At 35.4% G+C, this 19,339-nt stretch overlaps 1 protein-coding gene across 3 annotated transcripts in view; it reads left to right on the forward strand.

The window, feature by feature from the left end:
* Positions 1-19,339, forward strand: part of LUZP2 (leucine zipper protein 2) — a 477,893-nt gene that overhangs the window by 394,096 nt on the left and 64,458 nt on the right. For 2 of the 3 annotated variants that reach the window (XM_070735253.1, XM_070735244.1), the window contains exons 8-9: positions 3,303-3,377; positions 4,155-4,319. In XM_070735253.1, coding sequence (XP_070591354.1) covers positions 3,303-3,377; positions 4,155-4,319 — 240 coding nt within the window. Of the gene's footprint in view, positions 1-3,302; positions 3,378-4,154; positions 4,320-9,715; positions 9,996-19,339 lie in introns of those variants that run through there. The other variant, XM_070735262.1, reaches the window with a different exon arrangement.

The raw sequence follows: 19,339 nt of genomic DNA on the forward strand, positions 1-19,339 counted from the left end.
ACTCATGCCCTCATCACCTCGAGGTTTGATTACTGTAATGCTCTCTACATGGGGCTACCTTTGAAAAGTGTTCGAAAACTTCAGATCGTGCACGATGCAGCTGCGAGAGCAGTCATGGGCCTACCTAGGTATGCCCATGTTTCACCAACACTCCGCAGTCTGCATTGGTTGCCGATCAACTTCCGGTCACAATTCAAAGTGTTGGTTATGACCTTTAAAGCCCTTCATGGCACTGGACCAGAATATCTCCGAGACCGCCTGCTGCCGCACGAATCCCAGCGACCGATTAGGTCCCACAGAGTGGGCCTTCTCCGGGTCCCGTCAACTAAACAATGTTGGTTGGCGGACCCCAGGGGAAGAGCCTTCTCTGTGGCGGCCCCGGCCCTCTGGAACCAACTCCCCCCAGAGATTATAACTGCTCCTACTCTCCTTGCCTTTCGTAAGCTCCTTAAGACCCACCTGTGTCGTCAGGCATGGGGGAACTAAGACATCTCCCCCGGGCATATACAATTTATAAATGGTATGTGTGTATGTATGTATGTGTGTTTAGAAAATGGGTTTTTTTAAATGTTTTTATTAGAAATTTAGTTTTGTTGTAAATTTGTTTTTCACTTTGTTGTGAGCCGCCCCGAGTCTGCGGAGAGGGGCGGCATACAAATCTAAATAAACATAAACATAATACAATGTTTTAAATTCTTATTTATTTCTGTGGACAAATTCAAATAATTCATCATTGTTCTAGTGTATGTATGTACAAATTCAGAAGTTATTTATGTTTCATTTTCTTCAAACTATTCTGCAGCAAACAAAAATCTCCCTTGTTTAATTTTAAAAGCCACATCCCCTCATTTTAATTCCTAACTTTTAATTGACTCTTCATTCTTATTTTCATTTCTGAAACCTGATAATTGAACTATTCAGAAAATTCTGCAAAGTTAAATTTTATTCAAGTTAGTTCAGTCTTGCAAGGTTTGAGAGCAGCCATCATGTGAGCCTGGTTAATACTTTGGGACCTAAGTCTATACTAAGCAGCTGCGTTTTGCCCAAACAATGACCCCAGAGGCCACAGCTGCAGTGCAGTTCCTCTTGTTCAATCAAGTATGTGACACAATTCTCCTCAATAAAATACTTTACTTCTGAAGCTGTTTGTCCAGTTCTCCTTGTTGCTATAAAAACTGGATGATAGGCTCAGAGTGACACAAAGTGAATAAAAGTGTTAACTTCATTTTGTTTTAAAATCTGGCCAGGGGATCATTTTGCTTTCTAAAGCAGTTATCAAGAGGTGCTGTGCACAAATTTTCATTAAAGGAAGCATCCCTTAATAGTTTTGCACTATTGCCCAAAAATCTAATTTTTCCCTTAACTGTTTTAATTTACCTTCCATATCTGTAGAAGGATTCCAAATTAGTTTTATATTTATTTTGCTTTGAATGTTTTGTTAATTTGTGGTAGAAAGTAAAAGCCATTCCAATTTTTCTTCCATCCACTGGTTCATCATAATGGCACATTAAAATGTAAAGGATGAAACTGCCTCTTCCTATAATTTTATAAAGGAAATATGAAAGCCAGACATCTGGATGGTGGCAACTTTGGGAAAAATTAGCAACGGACTCTAGTAATTGCTTGTTTGGCAATGTTTAGCAAAGAGCCCTAAATGCACTGTCCTTTATGACTTGTGAGATAAAACCTTGCAAAGCAATTCATATGCTAAAAATGTCCAGTGCTGTATAAAAATTTCTTATAGCTAACATAACCATCTGGTCCACTATCCTTTCCCCACTTCTTTTACATAAACATTAGACATAACCATAAAATTATTTAAATTTGGGTGGGGGAAAACAATTATCTACCTATCACTGTTGTAGTCATATTTCTTTAAAAAAAACAGTGCTCAGGTTCTCTTTCATATATAGTACTTAAACATGGATGGATTGTAGATAACCCAAGTCATCGTGTTGCTGGAGTAATAATTAACCAATTTCAAAGCATAGGTTTATAGTCCCAATGACACTATCTATCTATCTATCTATCTATCTATCTATCTATCTATCTATCTATTTATTTATTTATTTATTATTTAGATTTGTATGCCGCCCCTCTCCGCAGACTCGGGGCGGCTCACAACAAGTGAAAAAACAATCTACAACAAATCTAAATTACTGTTTAAAAATATTTAAAAGACCCCAATATTTAAAAGACTAAGCTCAAACAAGGAGCATTTCCCTTTTCACCACTATAAGGAATGACTGTATTGGTGTTAATGGCCATGATACATTAGAGATTGATTCACTAATGTTAGAAGTTGCCAATTATGCAGGGTCCTCTTTTATATAATCGGGATTTTTTATTTTTTATTTTGCAAGCTCAATCATGTTCAGTTCCATTCCATATTTAGTAATGTTGCACTGCTATCAGTGGGCAGAATGCTGCACTTTCAGTTTTGCCCCAAAGGACATATTTTCCACAACCTATTAGAAAGCATGGTGTGGTCACATAAATCTTTTATAAAATGACTGGCCAACTGATATAGCAGTTGTTTCATGTTCAAAGGACAATTGGAAATGTTGCAAAGTATTCAAAGCAGCTGATTATGCAAAATGAAATCACTGTTTATCTGATAGCAAAGATCAAAATGTATGATGTGAAGAAAAAGTTATTAAATAATTAACATATCTCTTACAATCTGAGAAGGGGTATCCGAGAAAGAAAAGTGATAGGAATTCTTTATTTTTCCTTTGTTCAAATTATGACTCCTAATTGGTTTTCTCCTGCAAGATTCCAATGCATAGCCAAGAATAAAATAGGGAGACTTGTGATGCAGCATATGGAAAAAGTTAAGCGAACACTTTTTCATATGTTCTTTCCGTTCTTTTATTTTGTTTAAGAAAAAGAATGGAGAAAAGTTGTCTTTTCACATGTATGTGAATGGTAGTCTTTTTTTTTTATGAATAAAGTGCCTTTCAATGATCCAAAGTTGTGCAAGAGCTACCAGCTATGTGTGTCAATGAAATTTCTAAATACTTAAACACAAGATGAAATATTTTTGGCCCATTGAAACTGATAATAAAATAGTCATCAGAAAGGAATTTTAAAATCTTCCTTTTTATGTCTTTCTTCTATATTCTCTGATACTCCCTAAAGAACCTATTACATTGTCAAGATTTTTTTCCCCAGCATTTGATCTATTTCAGTTACCTTATTTTTCTTCCAGATACAGTATGTTAGATGAGTTTAGTGGGTGAAAAAATAGTTAATAATTTATACTAGCTAATTTGGTGTTTTTTTAAAATAATTTCCCACAGGCACAGCAGCTTACAGACTTGGAACAAAAACTTGCAATTGCAAAGGAAGAGTTGGAAAAAGCAGCTCTTGACAAAGTAAGTTCTCTTCTGAGCATAGCCACGAGCTTTATTAATAGGCAGCTGTTGGGCACTCTAATTTAGAACTAAAGATTTTATTCTTGTAAAAACATAACCATAATTTTGATTTTACATGTAATGGATGCTTCTTTTGAAAAGTGAAAGCTAGCATGTCGAATCCTGACGTCCCACTAAGCCATTATTTCTTTCATCTATGCAGTATTGAAACAGATACCAAGAGCTGATTCGCGCTGAACACTGAATTATAAATTGTGGGTTTTGAATCACATGCTAAGCCAAGAGCAAACTAACCATTTTGTGGTTCAGTGAGGTGATTTATTCCCACCATTTCGTTTGATCATTAGTCTAGCTAATTCAATGTTGTTTGTAACAGTTGTCACACTATACTTTTCCTTTCCCAAGGATTGTCTCTGGGCAGCTGAGGTGAGGAACAACATATTTTTATCGATTCTTCCTGTTATGTCTGAGCAGCAGCCGGGAAAACACCTGAGTAGTCATTTGCTAGCTGAGCCTGGCAGTGGGGGATATATATAGCCGCCAGGCATGGCCATAAATTGTTCGGTTACGATTAAACTAGTTGGTTGGTTGTTGCTGTTGTTCCAATTAACGTTCTTCTTGGTTTCCCTGCCTGGCTGGCCTCTTTATCGTGAGGATTTAACACTTCCTACATTGCATCTGATCACTTACTTGGTGAATGTGGTTTCATTGAAATTAGGATTTGGTTAAAACCTGAGTAAATTATTCCTTATAATACTGTGACATTTCCACCCCCAGGAATCACAGCTGAAAGCTCTGAAAGAGACTGTACAACTATGCCTCTCATCTGTTTTGCACAATCAGTCTCCTACTGCCAATATAATCCCTTCAAGATCAGTCGAGAGGCAGACATCGCCTTTTGCAAATGGTTCAAAAGCTCCATTTCAAGTGACAAACACCAAGGTATCTGGCTTTGCTATTTTTTAAATGGAAGTTTGAATATTCTACCAAAATAGGACTAAAACTTTATTAAAACGGGAGAAATTTTAAAAACTGTATTAAAACTATCTTTATTGTCACTGAGCTTTGTTTGCTTGTTCAAATAGAATTTGAGCTATTTACTGTCTGATATCTATCTACTATCTATCTATCTATCTATCTATCTATCTATCTATCTATCTATCTATCTATCTATCACCATTTGATACTGCATTACAGCAAACTGATTCTATTTCCATTCATTGATACAATAAGGTTTCTTATCAGTTAATCTCATCTCCTGGTGACCTCATACTATTTTGTTACAACACTTCCAAAATAGTTTGCCAGTGCTTTCTTCCAGATTCTTTGTTTATTTATTATGTTTACTTCCAAATTTGGGCTTATGACCTGAAAGTCTCAGCTAGGAAATTTCCATTCAAGTAATTGCTAGGTTCTCACCTGTTTAATTTCTGAGTCCAGACGAGGTTGTAAATTCAGTTCCTGTTCATTGTGCTAATTGAAAAAAGTATTATTCAACAAAAGCTTATCTGTTAATGGTTGCCATTAAAATCAATGGCACACGTTGGCCTTGGCACTATTATATATTATATTACATTTATCAACATAATTTTGTTTCATTTTTGTTTTTTGAGAGGGTTTTTGGTGCTCTCAGAGCTTGATTGTTTTCTTGCAGACATTTCATTATCAAAGTAGGCAATATCATCAGTGCACTGTTGATGTTACCTAATTTGGGTAATGAAACATCTGTAAGAAAACAATCAGGTTCAGAGAGTACCAAGGATGCTTCATTACAACCCTGAGCTACAAATATTCTCCTTTATTTCGATTTTGTGTGCAGTACCACAGAAACTTTAAATACTCTTCTAATATATTGTAAGAATGGTTAAAATGCCATACTATACTGTGACTATACTTGGATATAGTTCCCAAGGATAATTGAGATTGCTGTGTCAATATACAGCTGATAATTTTATGCTGAGCAATATGCTTCAGCTATGATGTGTGGGCACTTTTAGAGTTGTTTTCTATTTCCAAAATCAACTTCTTTATCCTGGTACTTTGTGTACATTTAGAGTCCAGCCAAAGTTATCTCAGCAATCAGATTATCTGAGCATGCTTTATTTACATCTTCATATACTTCTGATGGTTGTCCTGTGTCATAGATATGTTTTTGTAGGAGAGTCCAGACATCATCACATCCCTCCCATACAAATATATTCAAGTAACTACTAATTAACGCTATGATTTTCTACCAATAATGTGCCTGAACCTATGGGGTTAGTGTGATGGATCAATACCATTGGACCATTTCTCATCAATAGGAGCTTTGATCATATAAGTATTCTGGCTTACTTGAAAATGTTCCAGTTATGTAAAGATTCATAGCCATCTTTCATTCTGAAAGTAGGAGGATCTATCTATAAGTAATCTTTGACTTACAATATTTTGTTTAGTGACTTATTTCATTTGAAGCTACAAAAGCACTGAAAAAAGTGAGTTATGACTGTTCCTCACACTTAGGACGATTGCAGCATCCCCTCAGTCACATGATCAAAGTTCGGATGCTTGGCAACTGGCTCATATTTATGAAGCTTGTAGTGGTCCAGCCTCATGTAATTACATTTTGTGATCTTCCAAAGCAAAGTCAATAGGGAAGCCAGATTCGCTTAATAACTGTGTTACTAACTTAACAATTGCAACGATTCAGTTAACAACTGTGGCAAGAAAGGCTGTAAAATGAGATAACTGTCTTTCTTAGCAACATAAACTTTGGGTTTAATTGTGGTAATAAATAATGGCATACATCTACCTACCTACCTACCCATTAATCTTTGGGTAATTAAGACAGGAAAAAACAGAATAAAACTAGATTTTTTAAAGGGTTGAATAAATATCATTCCTGATTCTCTTGTGTAGCACCTAATTATTTGTATGCCGCCCTGAGTCTACGGAGAGTCTGTGCATATGTAGAAGCTGAGTTTACGGTACTGATGTGTGTCACCATCTTGTTTTTGGAATTTTATTTTTATTTTTTTTCTGGATTTTTTGGCACTGTGCCTATGGGGTGCAAGAAGAAACAAACCAGCAATGAGGTAAGTTAGAACCTACCCCTGATGCATGGTGAGAACCACGGTGGTGCTGTGGTTGGAATGCAGTACTGCAGGAAAGTGGATAGTAGGAAAGTGAACATAAGAACAAGGGGACACAATCTGAAGTTAGTTGGGGGAAAGATCAAAAGCAACACGAGAAAATATTATTTTACTGAAAGAGTAGTAGATCCTTGGAACAAACTTCCAGCAGACGTGGTTGGTAAATCCACAGTAACTGAATTTAAACATGCCTGGGATAACCATATATCATCCTAAGAGAAAATACAGGAAATAGTATAAGGGCAGACTAGATGGACCATGAGGTCTTTTTCTGCCGTGAGTCTTCTTTGTTTCTATGTTTCTGCTGACTGCTGGCTGCCAGCAGTTCAGCAGTTCAACAGTTCAATTCTCACTGGCTCAAGGTTGACTCCCATCCTTCCGAAGTCAGTAAAATGAAGACCCATACTGTTGGAGGCAATATGCTGACTGTAAACTGCTTAGAGAGGGTTGTAAAGCACAGTATGTAGGTCTAAGTGCTATTGCTATCATGAAGTCACCTCTTTTAATCAATCAAGAAATGGAAGTGATGTGTGTGTGTGTGTGTGTGTGTGTTTGTGTATGCTTCCTCTCATATTTCCATATTTGGGGATACCAGGGTGATTTCAACAGAAAATAGCCATATGGCTCTTACCTGGTAAAAGCTGATCCAGTGGCGAGCCTGTAGCTTAGAGATCAATATCCTGCCTGGCATGCAGAAGCCTACAGTTTCAAATCTTGGTAAGGGAATGTCTAGCTGAAAACAGCATAACAAGCTTGAAATCTTGAGATCTATACTATGCTCCCTTCCTTTTTAGTTATTAGCAAAAATATGTAACTATATATGTGTGTGTGTGTGTGTGTGTGTATACAGTGGTACCTCTACTTAAGAACTTAATTCATTCCATGATCAGGTTCTTAAGTAGAAAAGTTCTTAAGTAGAAGCAATTTTTCCCATAGGAATCAATGTAAAAGCAAATAATGTGTGCAAACCCATTAGAAAAGAAATAAAAGCTCGGAATTTGGGTGGAAGGAGGAGGAGGAAGAAGAGGAGGAGGACAGTCGCTGCCGAAGGAAAAGGTGAGGTGAGGGAATAAAAAAAATCCAAAACTTTAAGGCTTTAAAAAAAAAGAGGGACTCTGAGGCAGTGCCCAGAGAAAGGGAAATGCTTCGTTCACTCTGGGCTGCCAAAGCCTCCTTAAGCGCCACCGAAAGGCTCCTCTGACAGCCCAGAAAAGCCCGAGATGGCCAGGATTAAAGGGAGAATGGCAGGAAACTGGCTGGGCCTTTGTGCCACTCTAAATTTCCTGGGAATTTTTTCTGGGCTTGGATTCTTAAGTAGAAAATGGTTTTTAAGAAGAGGCCAAAAAAATCTTGAACACCCGGTTCTTATCTAGAAAAGTTCTTAAGTAGAGGTGTTCTTAAGTAGAGGTACCGCTGTATGTGTGTATGTATGTATGTGTGTGTGTGTGCAGGTATATGTATATGTATATATACCTGTATGTATGAATGATTCTGAATCAAAAAGGCAGAGATTGTTGACTGTTAAATATAAAATTTCAAGGCTGTTCTTATGGGAAAACATAAAATAGTAAATTCAGTCTTCCATTTTATTTGGTATATAGTCGGTGAAGGACTACCAAAATTTTTACTACACACTGTCGGCGTGGCACCCTGCATTTTCTTTCAATATCTTTCAGTGCAAATTGGGTACTCTGGGATGGAGCTCCATTTTCGCTACCCCATTGTGCCCCCACCCGGTCTGGACAGCTGCCCACCCCTATATATAATATACCTAAGGAAGAGTTATTTTGCCTTTCATTAAATAGCTTATCTATTACAATTATTTCTACAAACAAAATACTACAGCAGCAATAAAATTATTATTATAAGTAGTGTCCTTATTACTATTATTATATACACAACAATGTGAAATCATAACTGTCAGTATTTGGGGTTTACCTTCATTTTCCCAACAACCTAGGATGCCATAATGTATCAGTATAGTATATGTGGACTTTTGTAATTGACGGATTGTGTTGTAAGTTTTATTGTATTAAATGTATTAATATTAAATGTAAGCTGTCCAAGAAAAGAAACTACCATTTGTTTCTTTTGCCAAAGTTGTTCTTCATAAAAGTTTTTTTAAACCAATGTCCAACTCAACAATGTCTCCTAGATATATTTCAAAATGTCTCCTTAGGCAACATTTCTGAGGCACCCTTGCAGACTTTTTCTCTAGGGTTCAGAATAATCAATAAATAGATTGTAATTCATAACATGTTCCTTCAATATCTTTCACTGAGAAATGTGATTGCTTGTGAGATATTGTTGACACTAGGCCATGTCATGAATATATCTTGGAAAATTGGGTCATGAATTGTTCGTGAACATCGTATTGTAAAGATATATTACCCATAGTTATTCTTGAAGTCTGCTACTGTAGTAGCAGTGAATTCTCAGTGAGTAAGGATCCAGTTTTGAATTATGCTCATCACAACCAAATTATATTAATCAACTATTATTCTATATTATGATACTGAAAAAGACTATAAAGTATAAATTGGATTAAAAACTCCTTGAAATAATACTATCTGGAAGGCAAGCCAATCTAGTTGCTGCTTATCAAAAGTAACAAGATTCCCAAATATTACATTTATAATGGTCACGAACCAGATCTGTGACACCATTGTGACATCAATAGCTGGTCGCTACCGGTTCAGGCAATCAACAACATAGAGAGCAATTTGAAACAAGTTGTTAAAATGATAGGAAAAGTTACTTAAAAGGAACACATTCACTTTTATATTTTGTTAAATGTTCATGACAAGCCTGGTTTTTTTTAAATTTAAAAAATCAATACCTTTTAATGATGGAGAGTGTAGAAATGGAAAAGCTACATTGCTGTTTTTTGTCTTAAGGGAATCTGTTATTTTATCATTTAATACAGTTGTATGTACACGGATATTTCCAACCATTTTTTTTCCATTTTTGAAAAGGGACCTTTCTACCTTGTTCTCAGAATATTGATTGCATGCACAATTAATTAAAAAAATAAAAAAGAGATCGCCTCCAACAAATTGCAAATGGATAAGGGGGAGAGAAAAAGAAGAAAAAGTTTTAGAATATTTTTTGTTAGTTATGAACTGTATTATTGTTATACAGTGCTGTTTATTATAACACATTTTCCATCCTTTTGAAATTTTCCTATTTATTCTTCCTCTTTTTTAGCTTAAAAAGTTCCAGACAAACAGCTTCTTAATGATGCCCTTAGGATATCATTAAAATATGGTAAATGAAATATGGTACTACTGTTGTAGAAGGTTTTTTTGGGGTGAGGGATAAATAAAGACATGGTACTGTTGAATTGACACTGTTGTGTCAGTTTTACATTTTTGGAGAAAATCAACTGAATAGCAAACAACTAAATGAGAATTAAAGTAAATGCAGGAAAAACAGGAATGCATCAATACCTCTAATAATTAATCTGTAATATCAGTGTTGTTCAATCCTTACTACTGCTAAACAATTGATTTGCTCTACTGTCATTACCTTTGGAAGATCTGGCAATAATCTCTATTTGTCCTCAAAATTATAATGTATTTTTTCAAATAAATCATTTTTGTTTGCTAAAAATGGAACTGCTTGCTTATAATTTCATTTATCATAATATCCTATTTTAAATTCAGATTCTACCTTTGGTTCAGAATATTCTGGCTCTACAGAAGACAAGACTATATAAATTTAATGATTGGGGTGGGGAATTCTCTCATATAAATACAAAACTCAAATTCTCTTAATGCACATACTTTTTTTTTTACTTCCATATAAGAAGTCTTAGTAAAATATCTTTTTCTCCCCTTTAAAAACAAAATTATTTTAGGCAATATTTCCAAGCTATTGCTATGAAACTCTGTCACAAAACATCCCCTGATAATAAACCCAATTGAGCTTTTGAGTGCATGGCAATAAGGCCAAACACTTTTTCAGGGTTCAAAAAAAATATAAGGCAGGGTCTTGTTTTCCGGAAAACAAGATATAAACAAGCAAAACTGAAACTCAAAACAACTAAATCAGAAAGCAAATTTAGCTATTTATCTATCAAACATAGCCCCCTGAGGTTTTTGCTTTTTGTTTTGTTAAATTAGAGTTGCTGTCTATTTTTTCTCTGTTTATAATAAATATTAAGAAGACAAATATATATGTGCCAATAAGTTAGAATTAAAAACAAACACATATTTCTTTCAAATAACTGTAAGTTGTACAAAATGCAATATGTTTTTGTTCCTTCCTGCACCCATCATACCTTCTAACTCCAGTTCCAGAGATAGATGCCACAAAACTAGACTATATGTCTGAAGCTGAACCAGAGTTTGGCCTATGAGAGCACAATGTCCTAAGTCCAAACAAATAAATACATCAAAGATTGGGTGAGGATTAATAAGGCTCAAATATAACATGCTCTCCTTAACTTTTAAGAGACTTTTTTTTTTTTGCAGGATTCTATATCAATCTTATTTTGCTGGGTGAATTGGGTTAATTTAGTTGTCATTCAGTAGAACTGCATTGTTTTAAAATAGTTTTTAAATCAACACAGACTGTTTCAAATAATTGTGCATTTTGCATACAGTTTGGCTGTAGCATGCCATTTTTTGATTTCCCTAAAGAACACCTTGATTCAATTGTTATTTGTTTTAGTAATTATTCTGGAGGCTCTTCCCAGAAAGCATCACTATTGGAAAAGAGTAACACATATTTCATAAATGAAAAATTATGTAAACAATGATTGCCCAGAGCTAGATAGTTAATGATAGCTAATGCCAATATTGATACCGAATTTACTTTCATAAAGCAACTGACAAATAAATCTATTAAACTTTGAGACCATGTGAATACTATATAATTTTGTTTACTCTAGATCACTGGAAATTATTCCAGAAGATAATCTACCAATGTGCAGTTCAGATTTTCTTTCCCTACAGGATTAAATACAATAAATGCCTTCATTGAACAGGAAATTTTCTTTCATATTTAGCAAGATACTCAGGTGAATCGCTTTAACTGAGTGCCTGAAAATTTCAAATTAATCATTCATTATCTATTTGCTTTAAAAACAAAGACACAGCAAAGTATATAAATCATGTTCTAATTTCTAATATAGGTCATATTCTAATTTATTAAAATCTTCCTATGGTTTTATCATCTTTGTTTCAAAATGATATGTTTAGTAAAGCTACTCAGCTTAATAGGATGAGTACTTTAATCAAATCTTAAAAGATCCATGTACAGTTTTTGGATTAAAAAATCCTTTATATTAAAATGTTATTCTGCTTGCATTTAAAAAAGCATGCCAGGAACTACCTGTTGCCAGGAAGATCATATATATTCTTTCTTGTAACATGAATCGTTTTCATGTTACTGAAATACTAACCTCCACATATGGACCACTGCAAGATGTTATACATGAGGATGTTCTTGAAGGTCATACAGCAAGTCCAGAATGCAAAGTTGCAAGCAGTTTTGACGACACCTTATTATACTCATGTAGCACCTCTGCTACATGAACACAGTTTAGTAGTATTAGTAGATACCAGTGAGCTTCTGCATACAATTCAAGAAATTGGTTATCTTTCTGGAACACCATCCAAGGGTTCAAATTATCCAAATTCTTCAGTTCTTTACATAAGTATTGAAGCCTTGGCCTTTTATCTCACGTTCTGGGATAAGGTGGAAGGATGGATAGCAACCCACATTTTACTATATTGTTTTCCTATGGCATATGTTCCACCATTATGGTTATTTTGTTGTTGATAATTTTTTAATTGCAGTTATTTTTAATTTATAAATCATCCAGAACAGTAAAGGTAATTTGAGTAAAATCAAATCAGTAAATTTATGTTCCAAAGTATTTTACTAACATAAAAGGACATCAAAACTAATAGGATTACAATGTATATGACTATTCTTTCTCTGATAAGATTTAAGAACATTCATTAGAAATGAACATGAAATATCTTAATTACATTGAGCAACTAAACTTTTTCTTTGACTCCAAATTCTATATCTAAGCATTATAATTGAAATGTATCAAATTCTTGGCCACAAAAATGCAGAAAGCATTGTTCATCATTGATGGATTGTTTTATCCTGTAGTATTTAGAGAAATAACTTAGAGAACTGAACTATAATCCATACAGTTCCTAATGGTACACATGTATGCCATTCCTCTCTAAAAGCCTTAGCAGAAACCTTACATTTTCAAATGATCAGTGGAAAGCTAATATAATAAACTTTGTTGTCCAATATTTGGGACAGGGTTGAGGTAGGGAGGAAACCTTGACATTCAAAAGTTAGCACAAAAATGATAATGTAAATTAAAATATAAATGAAAACTATCTCTTGAAGTCTAAACAAGGCTTTCTGTTAACATTGATTAGGATAATGAGTAATTAATATTTCTTATGCTAAGACATTTCATTTTAGTTTATTATTATTATTTATTATTATTATTTATTAAATTTGTATGCCGCCCCTCTCCGCAGACTCGGGGCGGCTCACAACAGCAACAGAAAAACAGTGTAAAATACAAATTCAATAATTAGAAAGCTAAAAACCCATAATTTAAAAAAAACATTCACACAACATACCATACATAAATAGTTTGTGATTATTATTGTGATTATTATCTCTTTTATTCATTAAGCATGAAACTCAGTGAACTGAACATTTGAAAATGTATCATAAATATCATTGACTAGTGTTAATGGTTGATATGGTTTACTGCCAACATCCCAGGTATCAACCAAGTAGCGTCTTAAAGTATGCAACATTCTGAGTAGTGCAGTTTTTTGCAGTTCTGCTGGTGTTATTGCAAGAATGTGCTGGTGTTATTGCAGGGAATTATTCTTATTCATAATAATAATAATAATAATAATAATAATAATAATAATAATAATAATAATAATAATTTATTAGATTTGTATGCCGCCCCTCTCCAAAGACGACTACTACTACTACTACTACTACTACTACTACTACTACTATTATTATTAATAATAATAATAATAATAATAATAATAATAATGTGAAATCACAGCTGACAGTTCTTTAGCTGTGTTGACTTACATATGCATCAAGTACTTCCCCAAAACCTGGATATCATAATTTCATCATAGTATAGTGGTACCTTTATTTAAGAACTTAATTTGTTCTGTGACCAGGTTCTTAAGTAGAAAAGTTTGTAAGTAGAAGCAATTTCCCCATAGGAATCAATGTAAAGGAAAATAATGTGTGCAAACCCATTAGGAAAGAAATAAAAGTTTGGAATTTGGGTGGGAGGAGGAGGAAGAAGAAGAGGAGGAGGATAGTCGCTGCTGAAGGAAGAAGGTGAGGGGAGAGGAATAAAAAAAATCCAAAATTTTAAGGCTTTTTTTTAAAAAAAGGAACTCTGAGGAGGCGAGGAGGAGCACGTGCTTCCCATACACCCTGCTCAAGGCTGCCTCCCCTACACTGCGCCATAGAGAGAAACCCAGGCAGACAAGAGGGGGAAAATTTCCTGGTCCTTTGGCCGAAAGGTGGCTGCTGCTGCTACCTGCTTCCTCTTCCTTCCCATGCTGAAGGGCTCCCCTCTTCTCTTGCTCGCTCACTTTACAGCCAGTGTCTTTTCTTTACTGTGGTGACTCCTCAGTTTGACTGAAGCCGAGTTGAAGCCACCTTTTGCCTTTCCCTGCCCAAATGCTCTGGGAGGCAACCTCATGCTGGGTGTGTGGAAGGCAGTGCAAGGGAGTCACCACACCCTCTCCAAGTGCCCAGAGAAAGGAAAACGTTCCATTCGCTCTGGGCTGCCCAGAGCGAAGGGAGCATTTCTTTTCTCTGGGTGCTGGCAGAAGTTATTCCCAAGCACACAGAGAAAGGAAAATGCTTTGTTCGCTCTGGACTGCCAAAGCCTCCTTAAGTGCCACTGAAAGGCTCCTCCGGCAGCCCAGAAAATGCCGAGATGGCCAGGATTAACAGGGGAATGGCAGGAAACTGGGCCTTCGTGCTGCTCTCAAATTTCCTGGGAATTTGGGTTCTTAAGTAGAAAATGGTTCTTAAGAAGAGGCAAAAAAATCTTTAACACCCGGTTCTTATCTAGAAAAGTTCTTAAGTAGAGGTGTTCTTAAGTAGAGGTACCACTGTATAGGTATGAATTCACCCGTAATTTTTTTTTAAATGTTCCAGTTGTGTTCCAGTTGTGAAATTGATTGTGTAATGCTTTTCCTTGCCAACAAGGAATTATTCTTAACCAGTAATGGGTTCTAAATTAGTTTGCTACTGGTTTGCGGATGCGTGTGCGCTCCCATGCACAGAAGCATCCTGGCCACCCACCACCACCGCGACCAGTTCTAAGAACCAGTCTGAACCAGAAGCAACCCACCCTTATACTTAACTTTCACCCATATCTCACTTAGGTATTTTAAACAGTGCTTGTTATTTTGGAAATGCAGTAAAAAGAAAATTGCCAACATATTCTGAAAATCAACAGACTTTTTGTTTGTTAGTTTGTTTAAACAATAAATAAATATCCCTCAATAAAAATAGGAAGTTCTTTTCTTATTTTCTTTCTTTCTATTTTTGATTCCACTGGACAAGTTTCTCACTTCAATTTTTTCTAGCTATTCATTTTCATAAATGTGAACATAAATGACATTCTGAAGAGTCAACAGAACCATGAACATATTCAACAATTTAATAGCATATCTTCTTACAGATTCCAGAGAGAAAAGCACTTTAAAAGGAATTAATTAAATTGTTATGATCCAATAGGATTAACACAAATCGAGCCCATGGTTCTATATTATTTCATATAACATCATGCTTACATCCTTAGCATTAAGGGGCATGCATAAGCACACCAGCGTGCCAACCATCCCTATTTTAATGTTCCCTTTTATTCATATCCATTTCGTGTATTCATAATTATGTTTATACTTATATCTGTTATCTAATACATGCCACATAAAATAAATAAAATTCAAAAGCCTGATTATAATATGTTGAAAGATTTAGGTGTGTCCACTGGGATTTTCTTTACTTTCCCATCTTTGAACAGCAGTCCATAACAAGGTTTTTTTTTAAAGAGAAATGCTGAAGAAACTAAAATCCATTGTAAATTGATTTGATCATATCTTTCAGATCAAAGTGTTTATTTGAATTACTATTCAAATTTTGCATTGCTTCATAATTGAGTTTGCTTACAAAGAAAATGAGTGGAAATTAAAATTTTACTTTAATCAACATATTAGTCTGATTAAAAGCAATGGCAAAAGAACCGGGAATGTGAACAGAAGATATCTGTGAACAAACAAGACATGCTGAAACAATTTATGGATGAATATATAGATTTAAATACTTTTCTTTGAAGTATCTTCTTTCAAAGGTAATTTGTTTGTACTGTATCTTTGTTACATGCAAATGTATAGCTTTTAGACAATATTATAGCATCAAGAGCAATGAACAGAAAGAGAAAGGCGGTATTGTGGAATTAATGGACTTTTCTAAAGAAATCATTATACTGCAATTTAATATAAAACATAGGGCTAAGAAAGCTGGGAGTTACTTAAAAACAAAACAAAGAACAAGAAAAGTCAATTGCTAATCCTTTTAGTTAGGATGCACTCTTCAATGAAAGCACTGATCTGGCTTCAGTCACATACCTGACTGATAGAAAGGGAGAGATTCATTACTCCAAGACTTTCTTTTAACAAACTTCTCTGTGGCATAGAAGGCTACCATTGGAGGACATTCCATCTTTCTGACCGTATGTTCTAGTCCAGTGATGGCGAACTTATGGCTCAGGTGCCACAGATGGAATGCGAACCGTATCTGCTGGCACATGAGCCTTTACCCTACCTTAGCTCTGGTGTACATGTATTTATTTATTTTATTTATTCTTTTGTCCAATACAAAAATACATAGGAAGAAAAATAGACATGTAGTAATATATATAAGGGTAAAGTGAACTTAGAGGAGAGGATATATGAAAGAAAGAAGATATATATGATAAGAGAGAGAAAGGAAAGACAATTGGACAGGGGACATACCAGCCAGCTGATTTTTGGCTCGCCCAGAAGCTCTGGGAGGGCATTTTCAGCTTCCAGAGTCTCCAGGGGGACAGGGAAGGGCATTTTTGCCTCTGGAGCCAGAGTTTGGGAAATGGGTTGTTTCAGACCTTCAAAGCACCTGGGGGGGGGGGCAAGAGTGGCCATTTTTGCTGTCCCCAGGCATTGAATTATGGGTGTGGACACTTGTGCATGCACATACACTTTTGACACCCGAGAGAAAAAAGGTTTGCCATTAACGGTTGTGTATTCCATTATTTTGAGGGGACAGCAAGTTTACACTATTATACAAGCTACTCATCACTTTACATTGTAGCCAAGTGTCATTTCTTCGATGTTATACTTAAATATTTACAAACTGTACTCACTCTGTGACATATTGTATATCTAATTCTATTGCCCTTTACCAACCAATTGTAAGGAAGTGATCAGTTTACAAATAGTCTGAAAAAAAAGATAAAACAAGACAAAATAAAATGCAGGTAGGATAGAGGTGCCATTAGTAAACAGGAAATTAAAATTCAGAATTTCAGTGATGTCCTTTGCTTGAAAGATTAGTCTAGGGATGTTGCTTCAATTTTACTAGTTACTAGATTGATAGATGGCAGCTATGGCCATACATGTTTTAACACATTTATATCTGATGTTACAGCCTGCTTTGCTTAATATAATGCTTTGAACTTCAGGCTAGAATCTTTGAAATTGGTGCAAAATATAGTAGTGAGCATGCAAAATGAACCAAGAAAATGGATGATATAATGCCTGTTCTTAGAAATCTACATTGGTTTCCTGTTGGGTAGCTTGCATAATTTCATATATTGATATTGATTATTTCAGGTATAAATAATGCAAGGCACAAATATTCAAGGCTCCTTTGTTTCTGGGATGTTATTGTACATAACAACCCCTGGCATAATTCCTAGGACTGATATCCCTGCTTTCCTGAGGAAGCCAGGAAAATGATATGATTGTCAGCCACAGAGAATTTTTCAGTCACTTCAATATTTTCAGAAGCAACTGAATCATAAACCTTTTCTAGTGGTTATTGTACTATCAGGAAAAGAAAAGAAGGAGATGCAGTGATACTCCATGGGCAGTATTTCGACAGCCCAGAATCAAACTGATTAAGACCTAGACAGGGCAAGCATGAGCAAATCAGCTTGCCTTGGGGATTTTTCATTTCAAATTTTGGACTAGTTGACATCCTGAGCTTGACAGCTGAAATGACCTTGCCTTATAAAGTGTTTCCTATGTTCATTTTTCATGACTGTGTGATTCTTGACAGACTTCAGGAATGCAACATGAGTCTTATTCTGTTTTACTAAAATTATATTCTCAGATCAGTTTTTCTGAGTTGTGTTATATTTGTTGAACGGACTTTGTGTTTCATATGCATTGCCGAAAGGCACCAAGACTTCTACCTGCTTTGTAAAAAATCACAAAAGTTGTGACAATGTGACACAATTTTTTTTTACTTCAAATCCTATAAACACTATTACGCTCACAAAAGATTCTAGGAACTAATCACAAGCAACATTTTTTTGAATTACTGTGTGTTATATTAACACAATTCATTAATATAACACATTATACATAATACATTAACAGTGTTGATTCAGGTGTGTATGAATAGAAATATATACACGTGCAGGTGGGCATAAATCTTGTTAGATATTGTACTGAGATGGACAGCATGTAGGTAAGTATGCATGCATTCATGTATAAGGAAATGTATGCTCTTTTGTAGTCTTGATATGTCTTTGTAATTTTCCTGGCAAACGTTTTGGAAGTTATTCCTCAGTTCCTCCTTTCTAAGGCAAAGAGAGAGTGACTGCCTCCAGGTGTAAAATAAATATTGGGGATTCCTTCTTTTTTATTTTTAAAATGAGTGTTCATGACAGTGTTTGTGTGTGTTCATTTGTGCAGGGGAGGGAGCTTCTTTTCAGACACATTTTTCTAAAATAATACAAAATCTGACCATATGGGTATCTCTTCAAGAATTAGTGAGTTTGTGTCCTTGGTGCCAGGGAGATCTCTCTTATGCTCTCGGAACATCCCAATTTCTCTTTGGTAACATTTGCCCATTTGATCCCAGATGCAGCTGCTGGGAGTGGGTAAGAATTTTCTTTGGCATACTTATGGTGTGTGTTCGTGTACATGTGAATGTGTGTAAAAAAGAGGTAGGGAGAAAGAAAAAAGCAAAACTGACATTCTTCATCCTTAGGAGTATGGATTTTCTTTTTTCCCCTAGGGCATTCAGTCAAAATGGAAAGTAGAGGGGAGACAGTTGAGTATCCTGCTTCAGGCTTCCATCACACATGTTCAAATACAGTTGCTTTGAAGATTATCAGTTTTACTTCCAGGCTGAAGAGTTAACAAGGAACAAAGAATGTAAACAAAAGCAGAGGCTTGCCTGCAGAGTTTGCTCTCAAATAAGAGCATATAGAAGAACTGTCCAAAGTCAGTCCTGGGTTCCAAGAGCCAGGTCAGAATTATCAGCCAGCCAAGAAGTGCAAGGTTTTGTCACACAAGATTTGGAGGTCAGACATTGTTTCCAGCAAAGAAGCATGGTGAGACCTGCTTCTTAAATAAAGCAGTAAATCAAATCTAGGCCATGACTTTGAAGAATAGGGGATTTGAAAAATATGTAAGCCAAAACCCCTGTCCTTCCTGGGTCTATTCAGCTGGCATCAGAAAATAATATAAGAGATGATTATAAGGGGGTTAGCGTTTGTTTGTTTGTTTGTTTGTTTGT

Source organism: Erythrolamprus reginae, chromosome 1 (assembly GCF_031021105.1).
Source record: "Erythrolamprus reginae isolate rEryReg1 chromosome 1, rEryReg1.hap1, whole genome shotgun sequence".
Lineage (NCBI taxonomy): Eukaryota > Metazoa > Chordata > Lepidosauria > Squamata > Dipsadidae > Erythrolamprus > Erythrolamprus reginae.